At 39.5% G+C, this 23,940-nt stretch overlaps 1 protein-coding gene across 5 annotated transcripts in view; it reads right to left on the bottom strand.

The window, feature by feature from the left end:
• kalrna (kalirin RhoGEF kinase a) overlaps window positions 1-23,940 on the bottom strand; it is a 155,225-nt gene that overhangs the window by 23,155 nt on the left and 108,130 nt on the right. For 3 of the 5 annotated variants that reach the window (XM_038721295.1, XM_038721297.1, XM_038721298.1), the window contains 7 exons: window positions 5,287-5,493; window positions 4,449-4,522; window positions 2,963-3,109; window positions 2,168-2,263; window positions 740-858; window positions 471-537; window positions 121-224 (listed from right to left, as the gene is read on the bottom strand). In XM_038721295.1, coding sequence (XP_038577223.1) covers window positions 121-224; window positions 471-537; window positions 740-858; window positions 2,168-2,263; window positions 2,963-3,109; window positions 4,449-4,522; window positions 5,287-5,493 — 814 coding nt within the window. Of the gene's footprint in view, window positions 1-120; window positions 225-470; window positions 538-739; window positions 859-2,167; window positions 2,264-2,962; window positions 3,110-4,448; window positions 4,523-5,286; window positions 5,494-18,224; window positions 18,456-23,940 lie in introns of those variants that run through there. The other 2 variants (XM_038721299.1, XM_038721296.1) reach the window with 2 other exon arrangements.

Raw genomic sequence — 23,940 nt, 5'->3', positions numbered from 1 at the left:
CAGAGAGAAGGATGTTATTAGTTAGCGCATGCAAACAGTACAATTTGGAGACTTCAATCGGTCTCCACCTGGCCCTCTTTGGGCCCAATTCCAGCCTTCGGGCTACAATGCTGAGCTTACTCTCTGTGCCAGTCGTAGATCTGGTGGATATTCCCAAAGACGATCTTGTCTTTTCCTTTCATGTCATCAGGGATGCCCTTTTCCTCTATCTTCTTCATGAAGCTCTGCAGAGCCACAAAAGATCACTAGGTTGAGGATGCTCTGCTCACTTCTCCTCAATTAATGACGAATTAAAATCAGAACGACAAAATACCCAGGGAATATTTTACTATCTAGCTACCATGTAAGAGTTGCTGAATTACGATAAAGAAAGAATCGGATCACACTGACTGTACAGAATGGATAATGCAGATAGAACATAGCACAGATAAGCATATATATGTGTATTCCCTCAGCAGTAGGTGTCTCACCTCCACCACGATGCCCAGGTCTTTGACGTAGTCCTTCTCAGTCTGAATCAGCTCGTTCAGAACAAACCTGAGCAGAACAAACACAAAACTGTAAGATCAGCTGAAGAAATGTTTCCACTGTCAGCCACTTGCTCGTGCTGCAGCAAGGCACTAATACTGAAGCCGCACTTTCGCTACTAGTTGCAATGGTTGTGGTAGTAAAGGTTGTAGTAGAAGTAGTAGTAGTTCTTGAATTAGAAGCAGTTGTAATGGTTGCACTATTAACTCACATCCGTCCTCTCATAGCTTTGGCTCTTTGCTCCAGTTCAGGGTTTCGTGGCTGGACAGGAGTGGTTGGCTCTGGAGGGGAGAGAGTGGTGAAGCCGGGGTACGCTCCTGGTTCCAGAGTCTGAAGAGAGAAGAGGAGAAAGTGTTTAGAGGTGGATTATCTCCCTTATAGAATCTCATAGATTCAGAAAAGCAGCTACACTATCATACAACAACTTTTGTTTTGCTCATATACTTGATCTATATAGACCAGAACTATAGATTTATCTTTGAAGGATTCACAGTATGAACACCTACACCCTCTATACTTAGATACATGATGGAGCAAAAACTCCAGGTAAAAACACCAACATCAGAATAATGAGACTGATTAATGACAGCAGAGAGCAGCAAGAGCTGGAACGACTGTTAAATGGACGTCATACTATCAGTTGATAACCGCTGACCTGCGTTGATTGTATGAAGTGACTCTAGAAAAGCAAACGCCCACATCTGCTTTTCCTAATTGCAAATCATGTAAGAGTAGAAATCAAAAATTCCACATCAGCACCAAATCTCATCAACTGTTTCTTCAGCAGATTGTGATTTGTCCACCTGACTTAACCTGACTTAAAAAAAATAGTCCAGTTTAAACTTCACAGCAACGGTACGGCAACAAACGCTTGACATTGTCAGTATGAGTGTGCAGGTTTTGTTTTGTTAGATCTCATGGCATCATTTCATAAAGTAGTACAAAATAGATTAGACATTGTGTTGGTAAATGAGATATCTGTGCAGAGAAGATGGGTCTTTACAGTATCTTTGCCTCACTGTCAACTCTTCCGCACCCCCCTCGGGAGGCTTCAAGATTTTTCCTGCTGTGTCTATTACACACCATAACCCTCTTATTTTGCAGTGGTTTAAATACCGCACAGAAAGATGACTTAAATTACCCAGAGCACAGTTATTTCATTCCCCAACTCCCCCTGTTCTATTAATCTCATCCAAATGGGGGCTTTACATTGCTTTTTTACAACACATATGCATAAAAAAGACCACAAAACACAGTGAGGCTAAACTACTCATAATAATAACACTAAGTACACAACTACTACACTATACACTAAATGTACATCACACAAACATAGACACAAATGTATTACAACACATAAGTACACTATACTGTACATGAATGACTGTTGGCCCTACATATGTTCACTATTAATTTGGTGAAATGAGCACAAAATAATCTGTACATAATGTGTAAGCTTCATAGAGACAGCATGTAAACAAGCCGTGTTTACCTAAACCTTTAGGCCCATAATGCCTCATTATGAAGACAACTCGTCTGTACATCATGTGTTTTTCGTTTGTGCCCATTACAAGCAAAATCGGTTTGTTATAATGTACATGTGTACGTCCCATACATGCACACAATCATACACACTCACCATCTTGGTTTTAACAAGTTTTTCTATGGCGCTAACCAGCTCTGCAGCGCTGGGCACCTCAGAGGACGACTGCAGAGACGTTAGCAAGGATGAAGACTGAGATAGGAAGAGGTGGATGATCAAAAGCAACAGCATGTTAGAGAGATTGGAAGTGAAGGAGAGAAAGCAGGAAGTTGAAGAAAGAAAAAGAATAGTTAATAGAGAAAAGCCGTTAGTTAGCGGAGGAGAGCAGTATCACAGCTGAGCTATAGATGGACACACTGCAGAATTTATACCAAGACTGAGTCAAGACAAAGACAGGCTATGACCCAACTACTGCTAATAAAACCTAATACAAATTAAATGACAAAAAATTTAAATTATGATATATAGTATAAATATAAAGTATAAATATAAGAGAAAAATTTATAAAACAGAAAATTTAAATAGGAAATTCAGAATTTACACTAATTAAAAATATATGTGTAGCTGACAAGTAATAAAATGAACATCAAATAACACAAATGATTAATCACAAAAAGACAGAATGAAACAACACGGTAAAATTGTTGAATTGTTGTTCACGGTAAAAAGGTTTATATGTAGAAAGCACATAAAAGCAAAAGATTTACCATGTTAGTGGACACAGACATGCCTTTTTTTAAATTAAACCTGATTTCAACTGATTCCAGATTAAATAAACACAATCTACATAAAGATAGATAAACATGTAGAGGTATGGTTTAAATAACGTCCCCTAAAGATTAATTTCACTTTCTAAATGATCAGGAGAAATTGGCAGTGACCCCCTCTCACCTTGTCGTCCTGAGCTGAAGGGTCTTTGATGATTTCCATGGGGGGAGGCAGAGGGGTGTGAGCCTCCTCATCCTGCTCCTCCTCCCCGCCGCTCTGCATTCCAGAGGACGTCTTAGAGAGGATGTTACCATCCTTACTGAGGACTCCCTGAGGAAGACCGAGACAGAATACGGAGTCAATTAAAAATTCAAAATAAATAAAAAATGATCAAACTGTCCATTTAACTATCCATATTATCGTGTTTGATTGATCACACTAAGTTTTTATATAAAATACCAAGTGTCATTGCGGTTTGGTGAGACTTTTGGCTAAGCTGCAAGATAAGTGACATATCTCTCATCAAGCCAGAAGTCACTGATGAATCCTTCATACATGTGATTGGACAAGCTTGCATAGCTGTCATGTGTCTTTGCTAAAACCTGAAAAAATCTGAAATGACCTAATAGACCATTAAGATTTTGAATTATGCTTCATTTCATGTAGTTTGGGGAAGTGGTGATGAATCATAGATCAATAACTCCTCATGGTTCTGGTCAGCCTTGATGAGTTAGAAAAAAAAAAAACCTCCTCAATCAAATGCAAAGCTGTCTTTGCCTTAGTTATATCATGTTTTGTCTAATTGATTTGACTGGTTTAGGTGGCAACACTTTAAGCTGTTTATCATAATTCTAAACTGTCAGGAGATATTTTGTGAAGAAGAGTTCTTCCCCGTGTTTTATTGGTATCACTTGTTTGTCAAATTTTTGTTCCGTCGATACAACAGCTCCTTAATCGTCTTTAGACCGCATTTAAATTGTGCTTGTCGGCTAAGAAACTTTTTACAGAACTAGGAAAAACATTTTTTTCCTAATGATATGATTTGATATGACAATATCAATGAGTAATACAAAAAACCCAGTCCAGAGGTTTTATATGGCCATTAATCAGTGAGTAATTCAGGCGTTTGGAGATTGTGTGTGTGTGGGTGTATTTGTGTCAGAGAGACAGAAAGAGGAACTTACGCTGGTTACTGCCATAAATGTAAATTAAAATCTCTTTATACCTCCAAGACATGTTCACTCCAGGCCAAACTACAGTTGCCATAATACCCTTCAGCTATGTGGAATGGAATAAGTAAACCTTAAACCAGGGTTTGGTTTGTTTTTAGGCTAGGTGTCTAATAATAATTGACCATGTAGGCCCGTGTCCTTGCTGTGTCGCCAAATATTAGTGATGTAAACAAACCTTAAACAGCTTCAGAAATGCGTGGATTTATTTGTAGTTGGGTGTAATTGTATTAAAAGATCTGTTTGGAGGTTACATCAGGTTCCAATTGCATTCTGAAATAAGTGGTTGGGCTTGTTTGTTTTTACATTTAGTATGCATATGTTACCTATTAAAGTGCTACAAAACAAAAGTAAGGTAACAGTTACAATCAGCTGTTTCAAATTGAAGGAATGCAAACAATTTGGGTTGAAACACACTGTTCTTGAATCTCACTGTTTACCTCATCGATGATGTCATCGTGCAGGTCAGGCTGTCCAAGATCAATACTCTTCCTGCTCTCCTCTCTTCCTGATCCTGTCAATCGATCAGTCAAACAGTCCGTCAATCAATAAATTACTCAAACATTTACAGATGGAAAAGTCTATTCTATTGTGACAAATTTAAAATGCAAGATATCCAAGATATTCTTCTTCTCTTCTCTGCCAGCCTCTCTACAAAGTCCTGGGTAAATGGGTAATCTATTACAGGGAGCATTTAGCTTTATAATTATTTAGCAATTATAATGTCATAGTTTTATAATTGTAACAAAAACGTTTCCAGTTCAAGAACACAGAAATGTCATAGTCGGCGAATTAGCAACGTTTTTGAAAAGCAAATTATGTCCAAAGGCCTATTGTTTATCGACAGACTTATCAACAAGACTGCAATGCTGTTTTAGCATATAAAAATTAAAAATATATATTAAAGCTTCTTTTAGAAGGTCTCTAACTTACAACTGTATTACAAGGCTGATTAGGCCAGACTGAGTATAAAGAAATTAGCTATTGGTTATAGCTACATGAAAAAAACAACAACTTTATTTATCAGAACTGAAGAAGTCCTTTGGATGACAGACGAAACATCTTCCAGTATCTTCAACCAAGTCCAGTTGCCCTTGACTTTAACCTTCGTTGGATAACTATGACCTGAATCTTCTTAGACAACTTTATTTATGGTTTGCTTTATGCTTCTGTGACAGAATCACAGCTGTCATTTGGCTCAGTTAAGTCTAGATGCGGATGACCTTTCAACAGATTTATGTTGATAGGGCTCAACTTATGGTCAACTGCCTGTCTTACCAGTCTTCTTCTGTTTGTTATTGGGGAGTTTCTTGACAGAGCTGCCATGGCTGAGGCGGCGGACTGGACTGGTCAACCATTTTCTCAGAGTGTTTCCAGAACGTTTGGGTCCAGGAGAGCTGGACTGCAGCGAGCTGAGGGATGGCTGCGGCTGAAGGTTCGCCACGGACTCTGTCTTTCCATCACAGCTGCTAACGGGATAGTTTTCTGAAAGAAATCAGATACAGTTTACATTTTAGTGAGATCCAATTATGCTTTGGTGCTGCTTACTTTTTCTGTTTCCACAGGAATCAAACCTTACATAGCCAATAAATTTCCTCTAGAAATAAATATCAATTACAAACAACATTTAATTCTGTAGTTTTCTTGTTCTCAAGTTCAAATCAGTAGTGGCTCAGGATTAAAATACAAGACATTGAGTTCCTCATAGTGTATTGCGGGCAAGAAAAAAAGTGAACTTGGACTTGTCTAGTCTAGCACCTACACGCTTTGTGTCTTCCTGCTCTACTTCTTGCTTTAATATCACTCAAACACAGGTTGGTCCCTTTGTATTACAGTATGTGTTTGACATTTACAACCATGTTGAATCAGCTGGCAGGAACATTCAGTTCACACACTCCAGACATTAATGCAGTCAATCAGGTTATCACTCAGATTGTCATTTTCAATAAATCCAAGAAGCAGAAAGAGGTTTCCTACGCTGTATGTGTGTGTGTGTGCGCTAGTCCCATAGCATTGCAAGATCCAGATGATGACTCTGTTTAGCAGCTGCTTTCAAGTCACAGTGGTTAGGTAACCCCTCTGATAATACTGTAATTTCAGACACATTTAACCATGTCGAAGATAAATTCATTTCCCTGCTTTAGTATTGTTTATTAGCAGTTCGGTTCATTTTAAATAATTACATGTAAATGGCAAAGACAAAAACAACTGAACAACAAACAGGTTTTAATTTCAACTGTTAAAGTAAACAGAACTGTTTGAACGTGTTTAAAGATAGCCATGAAGCAGGAAATACATGTTATCACAAAGATGTGACATGTTGACTGTTTCACTGAGATTATATCACATTTTCAGAATTGCAGAATGCAACATCAGCACATAGTTTAAACCCTTTGGACCAGATTGGCCAGATATAATTCTTCAGAGTTTGGAGAAAAAGAAAGCAACATTGCTTTTTTGTTTCTGCTGCGTAGCCTGAATCATCCAAACACAATTTACTGTGCGTTTGTGTGTATGTGTGTGATTCATGTTTTTATATCCTAGTGGGGACTTGAATGCACACAAATAACAGACAGGGACTCGTATCAAAAAGCAGTTTCGACCAGTGGGGAACCCAATTTTGTCCCCCCATGTGGAGACTGCTTTTTGAGGGTTAAGATTTGATTTTAAGGTTAGCGGTAGAATTGGGTAAAGTTTAGGGGTAGGATAAGGGTTAAGGTTAGGCTTGTTGTTGTGATATGGTGGGTATGGGTAAGGTAAGGGCCTGGGGAATGCATTATTTCGATGGGATGTCCCTACAAGAATAGAGGAATTTGTGTGTGTGTGTGTGGTGTGTGTGAGAGAGAAAGAAACCGTAGTCATGCGTCAGGAGTGTGGTGGATCAGCTGCACTCACACACAGCTGGGGGCAGTGGGCTGCGGCTGTTGTGGCGTTGGGCTCGTGTGCGTTTCAGACAGGAAAGGAAAGGTGGTATATCCTGAGGTGTTCTGCTGTACTATCTATGAGTATTAAGCCCCCCCCCCCCTTTACTTTCATTTCTCTCCCTATCCATGTCCTCGCTTCTTCCTCCTCCTCCTCCTCCTCATCTCTGACCTGCTTTTTATCTGAATGTCTCTTGCACACAAATGTCTTTTGCCGAGCTGTAAACGGCAAAACATGTGATATTCAGCTATTACTGTGACAGTGTTTCCTGAAAGATCAACAACACATTCACTTTCACTTCCTAGATCAGTGTTACAAGCCAGAGCAGGTCAAAGACACACCAAAAATATGCAGAAAGACGGGACGCGGGGTGTGTTTGTGTTATTTAAGATTACTCTTACAAACAACTCATTGTTTGGTGTGTGTGTGAAGAGGTAGGCTATTTCTTATTTCACCATTTTAAAAATTCTAATTCATTCTCCACCTTATTTTACTGTTTACTCACTACCTGAATCGGCTCAACTTACTTTTAAATTCAGTCCTTTTTTCTCCACACTCAAACACAAACCCCTATACCTCTGGTCTCTCATCGCAAACACAACGGCTTGTCCTGCCTCTTTCTGTCTGCTCTGCTGACTTTCTCCATCAGCAGTATGTTTCACAAAGTGGCAGAAAAGACACAGAACCCGTCTTTTAGATTTTTCCATCCGTTATTCTGTTTATGCAACAGATGTGCCGCATGTGGAGGAGGCTTGTTAATGACGTAGCCTATCGAAACGACTGAAACCACTGTGTGTATCGAATGACTGAATCTGCACTGGTGTTTTCAATGTTACTTTACCTGTTCTGTGCTTGTAAACTATCCACCATGTCCGCGTCTTGTAACGTTATAATAGATAATGTATCTCTCTATGCTTTTCTATAAAAAATGCTAAAATGGGTCGTGAAATATCGACCAAGTAAAGTCTGTGTGTGGGAAACCCTGCTGTGGCTGTCGCAGGAGTGTAACAAGCACGGCCGGCTTACCCGCCTGTCTCCCTACCTAGCTGCGCGAACTCTGCCCATGCACTCATTCCACATGAAAATGTGTTTCGGGGGAGTGGCTTTGGAGGGAGGGGGTGGGACTCATTTGGTTACTTTCAAAATTACATATTCATATATTACGTAACTCTTGATAGTTCTCAAAAGTTACCAACCCCAGCTTTAACTGTACAATATATTCCATTTACTGAGTAAAAAGTGGGTATTGTAATTTAAGGTAATTTATTAAATGAACTGTCATCAGTGACCTTTGTCTGGGGTCACCTGACCTCCACACCTTTTCCCTCATAGTGAGCCATTACTCAGTCTATATTAGTGGCAGTCGTCGTTTTAGTTGTTATCAGACTGTGTCAGCAATGTGGCAGAGATAAAACTATTTTCAAAACAGCAGTCAAGGACACCCAGTGCTACTAAGGTGCCTCTGTTTCTCTTTCTCTCTCAAGAAGCATAGACAAAACAAAAGATATAAAGATATGCAGAGAAGTGAAGTGGGACATAGTACAATAGAGATTAATGTAGATATATATATATATATATATATATATATATATATATAGTGTTCACCCAAGTGGTGCAAGACAATTCAGACCATGCAAATTATATTAAATACAAGTATGCGCACACACACACACACACACACACACACACACCCCTCTTTGTTAGTATTTAACTTTGTAATTGACTGTGCTTGTAAGGTCACTTCAACTTGAACTGAGTTTCTGCCTGAGAGTTCAAGAATGTAGAGTGACCAACCTGTTCAACAGGCCACACAGGCAAATGCCAACAGGGCTAAAAAAAAAATACTGTATATATTAATTAACATAGCTACGTGATATCAACTGTGTTGTAAACGTGGAGATAAAGCTGGGGCGGAAGATGAAAACCACAAACCTGGCTGCTCATTTACTTTACACTTTGTTTGGAGTGGACATTAATCAAGTGTGTTTGAGGACAGGGAGACTACAAGGAATCAGCGGAGTTAACAGACAGTAACACTTGGACCAGCCCACCAGAATTCCTCCTGATTCTCCAAATCACCACTTCAACACCGCTGTTCTCCCCCTGACGTCACTCTGTCCCAGTGTTTCAGTGGTTACTCCTTGAAGTGCTGTTGAGCAAATACAGCTATGTGTTCTTAAGAGAGCCAAACACCTGTCTGTGACCTTTCAGCAAAAGCAAGTTTAGTCATTGAGTGGCCTTGACAGCTGGCTGACTGCAGAAACTCATTAAGGGCTCGAGTGGGTGCACACACCCCCACACCCACCTACACACTTGACTGATAAGATGCCATTGCTTTAACCTAGAGAAAAATGACACAGCAGGGCAGTGTGCTGCTGTCAGCTGCTGGGAGCTTGACCAGTCACCACTACAACCAGTGTAACACCTCCTCCCACTCTGCCTGCCTGCTTGTCTTGCTGTGATGCCTGTTTTGCAGATACTGGGAGTAAGCTGCTCGTTCCAGCCTATCTGGGTTGGCCTTCCTAGAAGGCATAAAAAGGACTGCCCTTCTCTCTCTCTCTCTCTCTCAGTGGGCTTACTGCCACCAACCTCAGCTTTCTTCCTTTTGTTTGGTAGGCCACAACAGCTGACATCCATTACACCTCATTTTCACTCATTCACACACTCCTACTTACAGACAACACTAGTTAGTTCATAAGTTTGAGTTAAATACATTACTTTTTGACAGGTATTTTCTGAGAAATGCTCCCCCTTTTTGTTTCCAGGAGGTATCATTAGCAACAGCTGTCAAAGGACCATACTATACATTGACCTTAAAGGTTAATTCTTGACCTTCGAAACTTACTGCAGTATGAACAAAATTTATCTACAAACAACGTTTCTGAAGCTTCCCACCTCAGTAATGTAAAATATTTGTAAATTTATTTTTGAATAGCCATTGATTGTCATCAAGCATAGTCATCAACTAGACGATCAGGTCATGACGTATCGTCATCTCCAGGAAAGGACATTCCACACATTACACTCACTCATTTCCTAGCTGTTATCAGTCATCATTAACTGAGGTCACATAATGTTGCATTCATTGAAAAAGTGACAGTTAGGTGGTGAATTTTGCTGTGTTAAGCGCTTCTCAAACCAAACGTGAATATCTCGATTTAATTTTATTTATTTTTAAATCAAGCCCATCTATCTCTATGAGCCTCTCCACACAGAGTGCAAAAGGTTTGTATTTCGCAGTGAAGATTTTCGCAGCTGTTTTGATTTCTCCAACAAAAACAAGCCAACCAAAAAAAAATGACTACAGATTACAGATTTTTCTCGGACTTCAATGTCATAATTTCGATCACACCTCACACAATAAGATGGATATTAATCGATCCATCCATCCACACAGTGCCTTGTTTGACAAACAAAACAAAGATTACACAGACATGGAGTCAAAACCTGGGAAAGTATAGTAGTTGAACTTGCTTGTGACGATGAGTAGCGTACAAAAGAGGGTTAAACATACTTCGCAATTTATTTTCATTCATACTTAAAGAGGAAGAAGGATGATAAATCCACAAAGAGGAGGAAAGCCAAAAAAGCGGTGAAAGCATATAGGATCACTGGTTTTCCTTGAGAAATCCACTGAGCCCCAGAGGTATTATAAGATGATTATGTGATGGTGCAAAGGTCAGGATGCACCGAAATGAAAATTCTTGGCCGAACCCGAAACGGAATTTAATCGAAAAATTTGCCAAATACCAAACAAGTACATCACACTTTTTCCATTTATTTTGCCTTTTATTTTTCCAATGTATCAATTAAATAGTCAAAATGTGCTTTTTACTAAGTGTTTCCCACAGGATTTGGAGAGACTATGGTGGGTTGGTCCGAGGCCCGAGAGGGTCCAGTACAGTAAATTACACGTGTCCATTTACTTATGTACACATGTAATATGTTTTATACTTTCTTTGAATATAATCCAATTAATCTTATTTCCAAACTGTATAGACACCGTATTTTTAAAACCGGATGTTGTCACATGTGTGTCCTTGCGCTAAATTCATTCATTCAAAGTCCGACTCAATTCGCTGTATGTGGCTCTCGTATCGCGTAACATGAAGACTTCACAGCCTCTCTTCAGGTAGGACTCTCATGCTGCAACACTTGTCTTTGTAAAGAGAGAAACTGACAGGATAAAGTCTCTAACCTGCCTGTCAGCTCGCACTGGGCTGTTTCAGTTACCAGAAAGGCTTGAATACGTGTGCAGGCTAGCTTAATCACCTTCTCATAAACGAGTGACAGAAACACTCAAAGCGGGTCAGACAGTTTGTTGCCTTTTCTAAGAAGTCAGCCACAGATGGAGTTGATGTGCTAGGAGACAATTCAGCAGAAAAGTGTCTCTTTCTCGGACACTTTAAAATGCTTCCACACTGCCGAGATGTCAACTTAATTGTTCTGTAAAATTTGTTCGGTCTTTTGACTTATTAGACACTGAAACTGTTATTTGCTCTTTTCGGCTGATTAATTTCGGTGGCCGAACAGTCGGTGCATCCCTATGCAAAGCTTTAATTTTTGGTGGAATGCACGGAAAGCGCGAAGTCATCTGACTGGGTGTAAAAAGTTTGAATGTGACAAATATGTCAACTTATATTCAGCATTTTTGTTTAGATTTTTCATTTTGTCCCCAATGTGAAAAGGCCTAAAGTACTCTGGGTAACAGAATAGTGTGCACTATAGTACAGCAGTGTCACACTGATGGCCAAAGTCAGGTGAGAGCAGACAAGGAAGCTTTTGTTCTGCAGCCGACAGAAAGACAAACTGTCTACTGTTAAAATCCCCATCACTCACTATCTTTAAATCACACACACACACATACACACAGATCTGACGACCAGTCTGTAGATCCTAAACCAGCGGTCTGAATGCAACAGAACAGGGTTTTTGTCTTGCCTCTCTCACTCACACTCAGTTTCATTCTGTAATACTACACAGACGCACACACACACTTTGTCTATGAAAGGCTGTATTGACAAAAGAGTATTAAAACTCCACTCCCACAAAGCTCGACACACGCACAGATACTCTCCTCTATGAATACCTGACTTCCTGTTTTGTCTTTTTGGCAGAAACATTTTGAAAGAGTCTGTGTTTGTCTGCCCCAACCAGTAAGCCAGGCAGGGAATCAAACCTCCAGCTGGTCCAGCATCAACATCCATCTCTACTTGTTGTGTTACACATGGGACTCAACCAGGACATCACTGTTTAGCCCATAGTGTAAAAACGATTAGCTTTGCAGTCCTTTCTTTGTTTGTTTTGCCTTTATTTCCCCACACATGTAATAGTTGTTGTGTTTCCTGCTGCAAGACGTCACTAGTGTTTAAAGTTAATGAGGTAGTCTTTCAGTGAGGGCAGCCAGAGGACCGATAGTAATTCAACAATTTTGGGATAAATAAAGTTCAGCGTTATCTTAATGCAGTATAAATTCAAATGCGCTGCCGACTGTGCAGCCTTCAAGTCCCTTAGACAATCAATGGAACAAGAAATTTAGGAGCAATTCTTAGTTCAGTTTTGCCCAACGACACTTCGACATGTGGGCTGGAGGAATCGTGGATCAAACAAACAACCTTGCAATTAGTGGAGGACCTATTCTACCAATCACAAATTACTGTACTTTTTGTTGCTTGTATCAGATTTTCACCTGCTTATTAATATTCAAAATCAATACGTAAAAAAGTACAACAACTAGGTAACTGGTTAGAAAAGCAAAATGGATGCCGCTACTAGAATAGTCTTACTGCCTTATGTTCCAGGTAGATTTACTGGAGATGAAGTTGTTGAGTAGCATTTCTTGTATATAAATATATGGAGTAAAGCCCAGATTATTATATAATATAATTCAACAGAAGCTGAGATCACACACAAATGCAGGCTTAGCTTACACCACAGTCACGTACAGGACAGTCAACGTACAATTCAAACTATGAACACACCTTCCGTGGAATTCCCCTTTAACGTAATGCATATCAAAGATCACGCGAGATGGCAGAAAATAAAAGAAGCAGATTAGCATTTCAATACAGTACATGAAAAGTACTACAGTTTCCCATCTGCTCTCCTCCAATCATGATATTTTATCAATGAAACAGTAATCTGGGAAGATGACATTCCTCTCATACTTCTCATGCCTCTCTCTGTGCCTTACATATTTGACTACACAAATAAAATGACAAGTATTATGGTGCCACTCTAATGATAGGATTGTACAACAAGTGTTTATCCAGTACAAATATGTGCAAAACCTAGTTACATGTATGTGAGGCTTGAAATCCTACAGATTAGAAATATTAAATAATGTTCTGGTTGAAGGTTTAAGATTTCTGGAACGTGTTGCCACAGAGAACTGTCAATGTAAATAAACTTTTGATGCATTTAAAGTACATATTTTCACTTCTTTCATTACTTTATTTTTTCCTATCTTCTCTTTATGGTCAAATTAAGTTATGTGACATAATGGAAACACAAACAGAAAGGTAATTAAGACTTTAGATGACATTAAAATGGTAAAATGGAGATATGTGTGGATAGAAACGTCTGATTACATACAGAGATGCATGCACATGCGCGCGCACACACACACGTCCCTACGGTCATTTTGTCGTTGACTTGAGAAGACTACAATCTTTGTATTTGTTTCACTTTCAATTGTTCTTTGTTTCTTCCTCTCACACTCTATCTGCACTCTGGATAATTCAATACTGCACTGCGTCACAGCCTGAACTGAATTGGGCCAGTAAAAAAAGAAAAGGCAAATACGGAATCATTTGCAGTCCTCCCAGCTGCAACGTCATAACCAGCATCTGACTTGCGCCTGATGATGAATCGTTACGCGACTGAGGCTGTTGCTCCTCACCAAATATCCACACAGTTAAATTTTTTACATTTTACATGTAAGCTTATCATGTTGGCTTGCTCAATTAGATTTACTTCAGACACCAACACAGACTGGTTGTCAAGATATTAAGCGTGTTCAAGTGTAAGAGAGGACATATTAAGTGTGCTCATTCATGAAACATGTCATCCATAACAACAAAGTCAACTCGGTTCTTCTACTTAACTTCAGATTTCTCTCCATTTCTCAGTAAAAGCTGCTCTCAGCTTGGGAACAGGACCAAAGACAAATGCACTTTTCTTCTTGTGGTAAGAAATGACACTTTGTGACCGCAGGCTAGAAAACACTCCTCTTCATGGGAACATTGAGACATTACGGGAAATACTCTTGGACACACTTCTCCACTGAAACTGAAAGATGTTAAAATTAAGATCACAAATTAATCGCATACTTATGCGCAAAATTGAATAATGAATTCTAAAGTAGTGTATTGCACCCTTAATTTAAATGTACTGCTATATACACTATTTACAAACAAATATGGTGCTTTTTACCAGCAGTATACCCTTACACATTAATGTAATCGAATCAAATATAAAACCAAAGCTATTTGCCACTGCCAGGGCATTACGTTTATAGCTTGTTAACATATATAAATCTGTTTTCTTGTTTTCCTCGCTTCCGAAGCCTCCCTCCGCTGCTTGTTTGGGTGGGTGATTTGCAGGCTGATCAACATCCCACCCCTCCGTGACTCATGGTTTGACTGTATGTGTATTCAGAGCCAGTGAGCAACGGACTTTTAAAATAATAATAAAAACTGTGTTAACGTGCAATGAAATTAATTGTCGGCATTAATTAATTAATGCATTAACGCGATCATAATGCGTTAACATGCCCAGCCCTAGTATTTACAGGAAATTAAAACTTAAATTAAGTCTGGTTGTTCTTATTCCACTGCTCCTAACAGTGCCACCCCTCAGAGCGACCAATTATCCCAACTAAACAAAAAGTATTGGTTCTAATTTAAAACTGAGCTGCAGGTCTGATGAGACTGAACAGGCTGAATCACAGCTCATGAAGCAGTGGAGCAAAGATTTAGCTAATGCTGTGTCCATTATCTCTGCTGGATGACTGAGTGAGAGAGTGTGTTTGTACTTCACTGTCAGAGTAGTTTCCTGCCCATCTTCAGCTTTAATGGATAATGGACAGGAGATAGGAACAATTTACACCATCAATTTTACATCAATTTACATCACCACCACCAAGTGATCTCCACACAGTTAATCGCTCAGTCACTGTGTGAGCGGGTGAGGAAATGCCTGTGTGTGTGTGTTTGTGTGCGTTTGTGTGCGCGTGTGTGTCAGGTAAACATGCAGTAACAACAAAAGGCTTCGACTGTCGTCATGTCAAAGAGACTGAATGTAGCACTGAGTCTGCAGACCAAACAAGTTGGTTTGCAATTGTTCATATACATACAGATCTGTATTCTGGGAAATACAGAATTGGACGTAGAGGCACATTTTCATCTTGATGCACGCAGAAATGAAACTGATTGCCTTTCCAAACTGACACTGATACTGAGTATATGAAAATGTTGCCACTCTCCATCCTGTGTGTGCAAACTCTGACATGACTCTCAGTGGTTCTGGGGCCAAAGTCCATTGCCTGTCCACACACACAAAGCGGAGTTAAAATTTAGCTAACCATAGCTGCATGCTAACCTGCACATGCACACCAAGGTACAATGCATGCAGAACTGTAGTCCTCAGCCTTCGACAACTGTTATTGGTGTGTAACCTGAAGTCATAGAAATGTACGCATGCGCACGCGCACACACACACACACACACACACACACACACACACACTAAAACCACCTCAAATATTCGGCAACTTTAGTGCATTGAGTGGTCTGAACTGAGAGGCATGAGGTCAGTTCTCTTCACTGAATTAAACTTTATAATAGTATATGTATTTTAAAACCTTATGGATTCACATCTGCACAAAAACTAATCACAAACTGTTGACCAATGACCTTACTTTCCAAGTTCACTATCTTTCTCTTGTCCCTCATTTTAAATGTCTGGCAAGTGGAAGCCAGTAAAATCTGAATAATTTATTCCAAGATACATTGAAACTTTTGTACGGACTCTGCTGAGGGAACATAAACCACATATTTATGGCTGCACTAGTGTTGAGCATTAAAATCCCCACTTTTCCTCCATTATGGAGATTTTATTGGATTATATTCGCATTACCAGCAGTAGTAATGGCTACATTATTTGTCGCACAAATTTCAATGATGTTCAAATGGAGTCAGATATGTACCATTTTTCTCAACCATAAACAATCACATAATTGTTTGTCAGTTACTGACAAAAACAAATTATATGAATATTTTGCGATCGGTCTCTGGTGATGAAGTCAGCCTCTTTCCAACAACAAATGATTCTATTGCCCATCTGGAAAGGAAGCTCATTTACCTGCCGCAAAATGAGTTTGCTCATTTGGAAAGCATAAAAACTAACCAATGCAGTGAGTTTTCTGCAGAGAATAGTCTTAGTGAAAAGCACTTTTGACTTATTTACCTTAAATAACAACAAACCATAGACTTGTACTCAAATGAACATCACAGTCCCAGTATAAAAAGACCCAAAGGAAACTGGACTTCAAAAAGGTTTTGCACAGACCAAACTTTAAATTCTTAGATACAATACGGCACTCGCCTTCTCTGTTATTGTCACATGTATGCATACAGCCAATTACAAGGCACATCTCTCTTTCAACAAATTGATGTTCCCCAATCTACAATGGACAGCAAATACTTTTATACTATTATTTCATATATAAACACCAAATAATAAGATATCCGCTATTCGTGGTTTCAGATCCTTTTGTGCATGGGTGATTTCATTTCAGTTTTACACACAGGTCAACATTGTTATATAACATATCCTGCAAGTTTTATAATGATTAGATTTACAATACCTGATTCATAGTGTGATATGTGTTATACCATGCCCATTTGTTTTGCATTTGTAGCTTTCACTTGTAATAGATTTGAATGAAACTCCCAAGGTATATTTCAGATACTTATGAAACATGGTAAGTTTTGTGATGACTGACCCAACGGTTTGGCCTATTTATGGGCTATGCCCCGCTTTTAGCAAAGATATTTTGATTAATGGCGGTGGTGTTTATTGTTCAAGGCGCTTTTTCAATTTCAAGTCAATTGAACTCAAAGTTTTCACTTTTTTGTTGTTAATTATAGCACCTCCGTCAGGCCAATTTGAATAGTGTTTTGTGAAGCCCTTGCATGTCTCTAGCTCGTTTCAGCAAATTGAGGGAAGGCATAGAGAGAACAAAATATAAGATAACAATAATTAGACCATGCCCATGTGCACCAATCAATATGAAACCTCAGATGTTGGTTAATACCCCAGAGCATGCCAACATTGGTGAAATTCTGCCCACCAGGTTTTGAAGTACACATTTTTGGCATTTGTGGCACCCTCTATGGGTCACCTTCAAAATGCTTTTGCAATTTCCTGCTAAGCCCCTCCCTTGGCGAAGATATTTTGGTTAAAGCAGCCATCTTTTTCTAACCAATGTGGCTCGTTTGTAATAGAAATGTGTATCTCAGCCACGCAACACTGTACCCCAAATTTGGTTTTGACAGAGTCAAAACTGCAAAATTTCTATTAATTTAACATTTTTTCACATTCCGCGAATTAGCTAGACTTTCAAGAAAGACAAATTCAGTAGTAGTAGTCAGGAACACTTATAGTGTGAGGGGCGTGGCTGTCAGTGACAGTCTCTTTGGGACAGATAGTGGTTGGGAAATGGTGACTTCAGTAGTGCAGTGTTAATTATTTGATGCTGGCAAAAGGCTCTGTCATAACATGCTACACACCCAAACACACTCCCACGTACACACACACACACACACACACACACACACACACACACACACACAGCAACGGCTGCTCAAACATCTGATTCTCCACAGACACAAAGAAAGAAACTGTCCTCTTCTCCATCTGTCTACCCCTCCTCTGTCTGTCTGTCGAACACTTAACTTCCTGTTATTCATTTTCAATTCAAATCAGTTTCCAGTGGTGACATAACAAATAAAAAAGTTTGTTAGTGTATTTGTCTATATTGAGATACTGTCTCACTTGCACACACGTTAATACACACACCCCTCTCACAGCTGGGTTGTGTAGAGAGCCGGTGGTAGCCATTAGAAACATGTTCTCTGCTTCATTCCTCAGCACACACACACACACAATATAAAGCATGCAACACAAACACAGACAACTTACACACATGCCAACACACAACACAACATACATTTATAAAAACCTGCTTCATACACACAAACACACACTGAGTGTCTCTAAATCTCATCCCACCTGTGCCTTTGTAGAAGCAGCAGCAGCAGCGGGCGAGGATCCATCCACAGCAACGCTGGCCTCGCTTCATCCTCGCTCACACACACACATTCTACATTCACACACCTCTCTCGTTCTCCCTCTTTTACACACACACACACGCGCAGACACGCCTCTATAGCTATCTGTCGTAGACTAACCAGGCAGACCAACTTGATAACCAGACTGACTGGGAGAGTGAGTGTGTACACTGAGGGCTTCAATTTCACCATAGAGAGAGAGAGAGAGGGAGAGAGAGAGAGAGAGCGCGTACAAATGAGGTAGGAGGAGGAGTAGATAGGAGGAGCCTACACACACACACACACACACACTTGTCTTTCTTTCTCAGACATAGTTGCTGAGTTTCTCTCCATCCCTCCCATACACACGAGTTCTTTGGAACAAAAGTCAATGTTAATTATTGTGGAGTTCTACTTTCCCATTGTGGAGAGCAGGGATTCAGGTTACAACACTGTGTGTGGTTTTGGTTGTGTCAAACTGACAGAGTCTTAGCCCTTTTCAGAAACTGACTTTGTAACACTGCCAGACTCATCTGTTGAAGTAATGGCTTTTTGGCTTTTGGGTACATAGGCCCCTGTTACATAAATGGGCTGTAATGGCTCTATTCAAATATGGCATGACCACAGCTGATATATATTTGGAGAGAAAGCAATGACACTGCTGCTGAACAGGGCTGAGATGGACATTAATATGAAATCAATGGATTTTAAACTTATTTTGAAATGAATTATTTTTTTTACTTTTTAAAGGTGGCTTTAATACATATTTTTTTATATTACAATAAATCACATAACCACCTGAATGTGAAAGGGCACAGATAATTATCACCCGACTCTGCGTTTCTAAAGATTGCATGCACCTGACTGCAGTTCCCTTTAGCTTTACAGTGACTTCTAACTTGTTCTCTTAAATGCACCTGCCCAGCTCCAACGGGCAAACAGGCAAAGTTACCTACTAGCGGTCAGCTGGATATGTAAATAAGCAGCTGTTTGCTAACAAGTTATCAATATCAACTTGTGAAAAAAGTGATAATATGTCCATGTTGTGTTCACAGCTTGTTTCCATTGCTGCAAAGTGGCACTGACACTGATAGCAGCAGAGCTGCCATGCAAGGTACTGGCCTTGCAATCTGCAGTAATTTGGGGTTCAGTGTCTTATATTTTAGCCAGTCTTATATTCTTATATTTTTTCCCCCCTTAATAATAAAAACCTTCATTTAAAAACTGCCTTTTGTGTTTACTTGTGTTAACTTTGTCTAATATTTCAATTTGTTTGATGATCTGAAACATTTTAGTGTGACAAACATGCCAAAAAATAAGAAATCAGGAAGGGGACAGCACTTTTTCACACCACTGTATAACAGAGGTCGCACACCTCTGGAGCAACTAGGGGTTAAGTGTCTCGCTCAGGGACACACTGTGTTGCAGTGGGAACACACCAAAGGCATGTGTCTTATCCACTGCGCAATCAACAGCCACTCCTTGCTCACAGGACACTTCTGCATGTGGATTGGAGCTGAGATTTATATATCCAATATTGCTGACAATGGACGACCAACTACAGAGCACTCCACTACAGAGTGCCCTGTTCTCAGTCATACAGTAACACATATTCACACCTGGAAGCTGCCCAGTACAACACCAGTCTGATCTGCTGGCTACTGAGCAGTTCCACTGGAGCAAAAATTATGATGATGGTCTCATCATGGATATCTTTTCTGTTTTTTCTTACTCTTTTGCCCTGCACCATGACGGGGAAAATGAATGAAAACACTTTTTTGTAAACTGACCAACATGAGATAAAGCTCCCCCAACACACTCTCTCTCACCTTGTGATGTAATCACATTTACATTATCTGTTACTTCTTTAAATTCAGGCATTCACTGCTTGAAAAAGGTAATTTATGGATTCCCATTAGCTCACTGCAGTCTTACTGAAGTGCAATGTTTATTTCTTGACCTGACTGGCTTGACTCACTAAAAATAATGTCAACTATTCAATCAGGCCAATGCCCAGCATTTGAGGGAGCAATGGACCGTTAACACTCCCTGTGTGTGTGTGCCTAGAAGATCGCTGCAGAAGCAGGTAAGACAACACACATGCACTTAGCCTAGATAAAGTGCTTCCAGCAGCTCTGTTTCTCTGCAGTGTCCCATTTTAACACAGTGTACGTCTACTGCTGTTCTACAGCAACAAATACAGGGAATACAATGTAACTATGACTACACAGTACTGCAGCAGTTAGTTACAACATCACTCGCAGTGCCAGTTGATAATTCCCAGGGTCATTTTACAAATAAAATCTGTTAATGTAAAAGAGACACAAGAAAGCAAGAACCAAGACAACTTACAGTACAACTCTTATTCACATAAACTATTAAGATTATTGCTCTTAGTTCCATCTGTTTTAGAGACTCCGAAACAAGACAATTGTGACTGATTTTCAGTTCAGTTAACTTTCGTTCTTCACTGTCTTCACAGTCTTTTAGGAAGGACAAGGAGACCCACTTTAAAGAGCAGTCACAAGACCCGAGAGACACACACACACACGAGACAGGGCAGACAGAGGAGAGAGACTGACACTAAAGAACCCAGCAGAAGTTTAAATACAGCCCATTTAATTAGCAATAGTTCTTCAGGGTTAATTAACAGTTGGACTCATTTATTAATAAAAAGATGACAGTTAATTAAATACTCATCAGCCTTCCATCACTTCACTGTTGAGTAAGCAGACACAGGGTCTGTATAATTCTGCATTTACACCATCAAACAATTATGGTTTTAAGCCACAACAAAAGTGAGGCATTCACATGTTACTGGAAAAGTCTACACTGGAACCAACAAATGGTTAGGACTGATGTTTAGCAATGTATTTAGCTATGTTTGCTAGACATAATGAAATGGGTCTTGGTCCGACATGTTTGCTCAGTGTAACACAGCTTTACATGTTGTGCTACTGAAGAGCAGCTAAATGTATGCTGCACATCAAAATACTGATTTGATTGACATAAGCTAATGCTGGAATAATAAAAATGATCTTCAAATGTTTGAGTAGGTTTTTTCAGCAGGTTAATGCGAGCTGTGATAGTATATAAGGGCAGCCTGATTAGTCTGTGCTGATGCTTGATCACGTTTGCTCTAAATTAATTGTGTCACCTACCTGAGGAGTCCGCCATGGAAAACAAAGTCCCCAATTTGCAAGGAAGTTTGCAGAAGAAGTGTCAGTTATATAGCATTTCACAAATAGGACAGATTTATGTTACATTTAGCTGACGCTTTTATCCAAAGCGACTTACAATTGCAAAGTAGGCTACTGTATGTCAGAGGTTGCACGCCTCTGTAACAACTAGGGGTTAAGTGTCTTGCTCACGGACCCAGTTGAACTTGGGTCACTCACACCAAAAGGCATGTGTCTTAGTCACTACCCCATCACCACCCCTGTTTAAGATTGCAGCAGCGTAAATTGTTGAAGGGACTGGATGCAGCTGCCTGCTAAGTCAGTCCAACAAATGGCTATGAAGATGAAGTGTAGCAGTTTATGACCCTCACGGTTTGATTTCGCTTGATATCACCTGGAGGTGATACTGTATTTCTGCATCTGAAGCCCTTCAATTGTCTCTGCTTCAGCTTTTACATGCTCAAAACAGATTATCTATTTCTGACCTATTCTCTCAACTCGTCACTTCACATGATTTAGGTTATATTACTATTTCATAACAAAGCTACAACTTTAATGTGACAACAGATCGATTTACGTTAGGGAAAGTTGCTGTAGTTAAGATAGCCCAAAGTTAAGTTAAGGTTTTGGCCATGGTTAAGTTTAGGCTAAAAATGTCAAAAAAGTCCACATTTGTAATGTAATTTGATTTGATTTATAAGAAGTATGAAAAAGCCATGACACTAACAACCTTTTTTTATTTTATTCTAAACCAAAATGTGTGGGTCTTTTTGGGTGACAGCTGTAAATGTCCAGAAGAGTAAGATAACTAAATGACTGTGAATGCCTCCGGGGATCCTAAGATAAATAAATTACAAAAAAGTAAAGGCTATATTTATTGCAGTTCACTGTTGTGAGCATTTGCACAGGTCAATTTACAAACTGTTGACCTTTTTTGTGGACATTTAAGTGCTTAGTTTTCAGGACAATAAAATCCTACTGCTTCATTTGGACTTTGATCAACATCACTGTAAATGTGTCAGTCTTAGCCATGTGCTAATCTTCCTACTGTTGTCCTTTGGCCAGATAAATAAGCTTTAAATAACGAGGCAGACAACATGTAAAATCATAACAGCGTTCATACTTCTGTTAACAGAAGTAATAATGGTTTTGTTATTCCTTTGTTGTATCACAGACCTGTTAAATCAAACATTACTGATAAATTGCACAACATGCCACTGAAACCACCAACACTGCAGTCAAACATCAGGTTATCCTCAATTTTCCTTTATATCTAAATATATAAGACATGCGTACGTTAATTTCCATGTGTAGCGGATGCGGTTGTTTGATTTGCATCTCTCTACAGAAACACAAAAAAGCCATTGCATCGAAACAGAAAACACGCCATGGCTGCAGCACGCAAATCAGCTGATTTCAGACTGCGTGTGTGACAAGTGAAGAAGAATCTCCCACGCACACAAACCCCCTCCCTTATGTTTATAATCCTCAGCAGACAAAAACTGTAAACTGGGCTGCAGAAAGAAAAGTTAAATTCAGAAAGCAAAGTTGTGTGTATGTGTGTGAGGAGGAAGTTTAAGGTTGGTGTGTTCAAAGTTTGGTATTTACAAAGTCCAGATAAGATAGGAGGGAATGACATGTGTGTGTGCATGTGTGTGTGTGTCTCTCTCTCTCTCTGAGTGTCTGGTGAATGGCTATCTTTGCTTCCATCAGCAACATAACCAACACATATGGATGCACAGCGCCCTCTGTAGGACAAAACAGGAACACACCAATGTGTGTGTGTGTGTGTGTGTGTGTGTGTGTGTGTGCTTGCTTGTGTGCGTGCGCACGCTGTGTAACCTCAACCTGACAGCAACTGTCCTATGAATGCCATGGCAACCACCAAGACATGGACTTGTTTAGACCAGCTGGCATTTTATGCCAAAAATGTTCTGGTTTAAATCAAACCCAGACTTGGTCAGTAGTCAACAAAAAAGAAATACCAGAATCATACTGTACACAGGCACATAGCAATAAACCTAACAGGGGTGTCTCTTGAGCTTTTAAAGATAATATAAACAACAAAGCCACAACATTTCATTTTCGAGTAACATTTCTAAAACTTTGCCTGATTTTCTCAATTTCTATGGAGGAAACATGCTCTCCACACGCTCAGACTAGCTCAGGTAGTGTGTTTCTTAAGTGTGTTATAGCAGACAGACATCTTCCATTAAATCCATCTATTAGATAAATTTAATATCTCATCAATAAACAATGAATAAATAACATGATGATCATTTAACATTTATTTTTAAGAGCATGCCTGAAGGGGGGCTTCTTTGAAAGATCAGGACTGGTTTTATATTGTAATGTTCCCATTTCACCAATAGAGGTCAATACAGTTCAGATTACTTGAAGTGACCTGACTAAAGGAAATCTATGTTCTCTGCTTCTGTGTAACGTAAGAGAAAATCATGATGAAAATGACACACACTGAAGTCTTTTGTGTCAGATGAA

This window comes from Micropterus salmoides, unplaced genomic scaffold (genome assembly GCF_014851395.1).
Source record: "Micropterus salmoides isolate LMB-PRFRI ecotype aquatic unplaced genomic scaffold, ASM1485139v1 Ms_hic_scaffold_15, whole genome shotgun sequence".
Lineage (NCBI taxonomy): Eukaryota > Metazoa > Chordata > Actinopteri > Centrarchiformes > Centrarchidae > Micropterus > Micropterus salmoides.
Note: the sequence above shows the minus strand (reverse complement) of the source record. Positions and strands in the feature narration are given on the sequence as shown.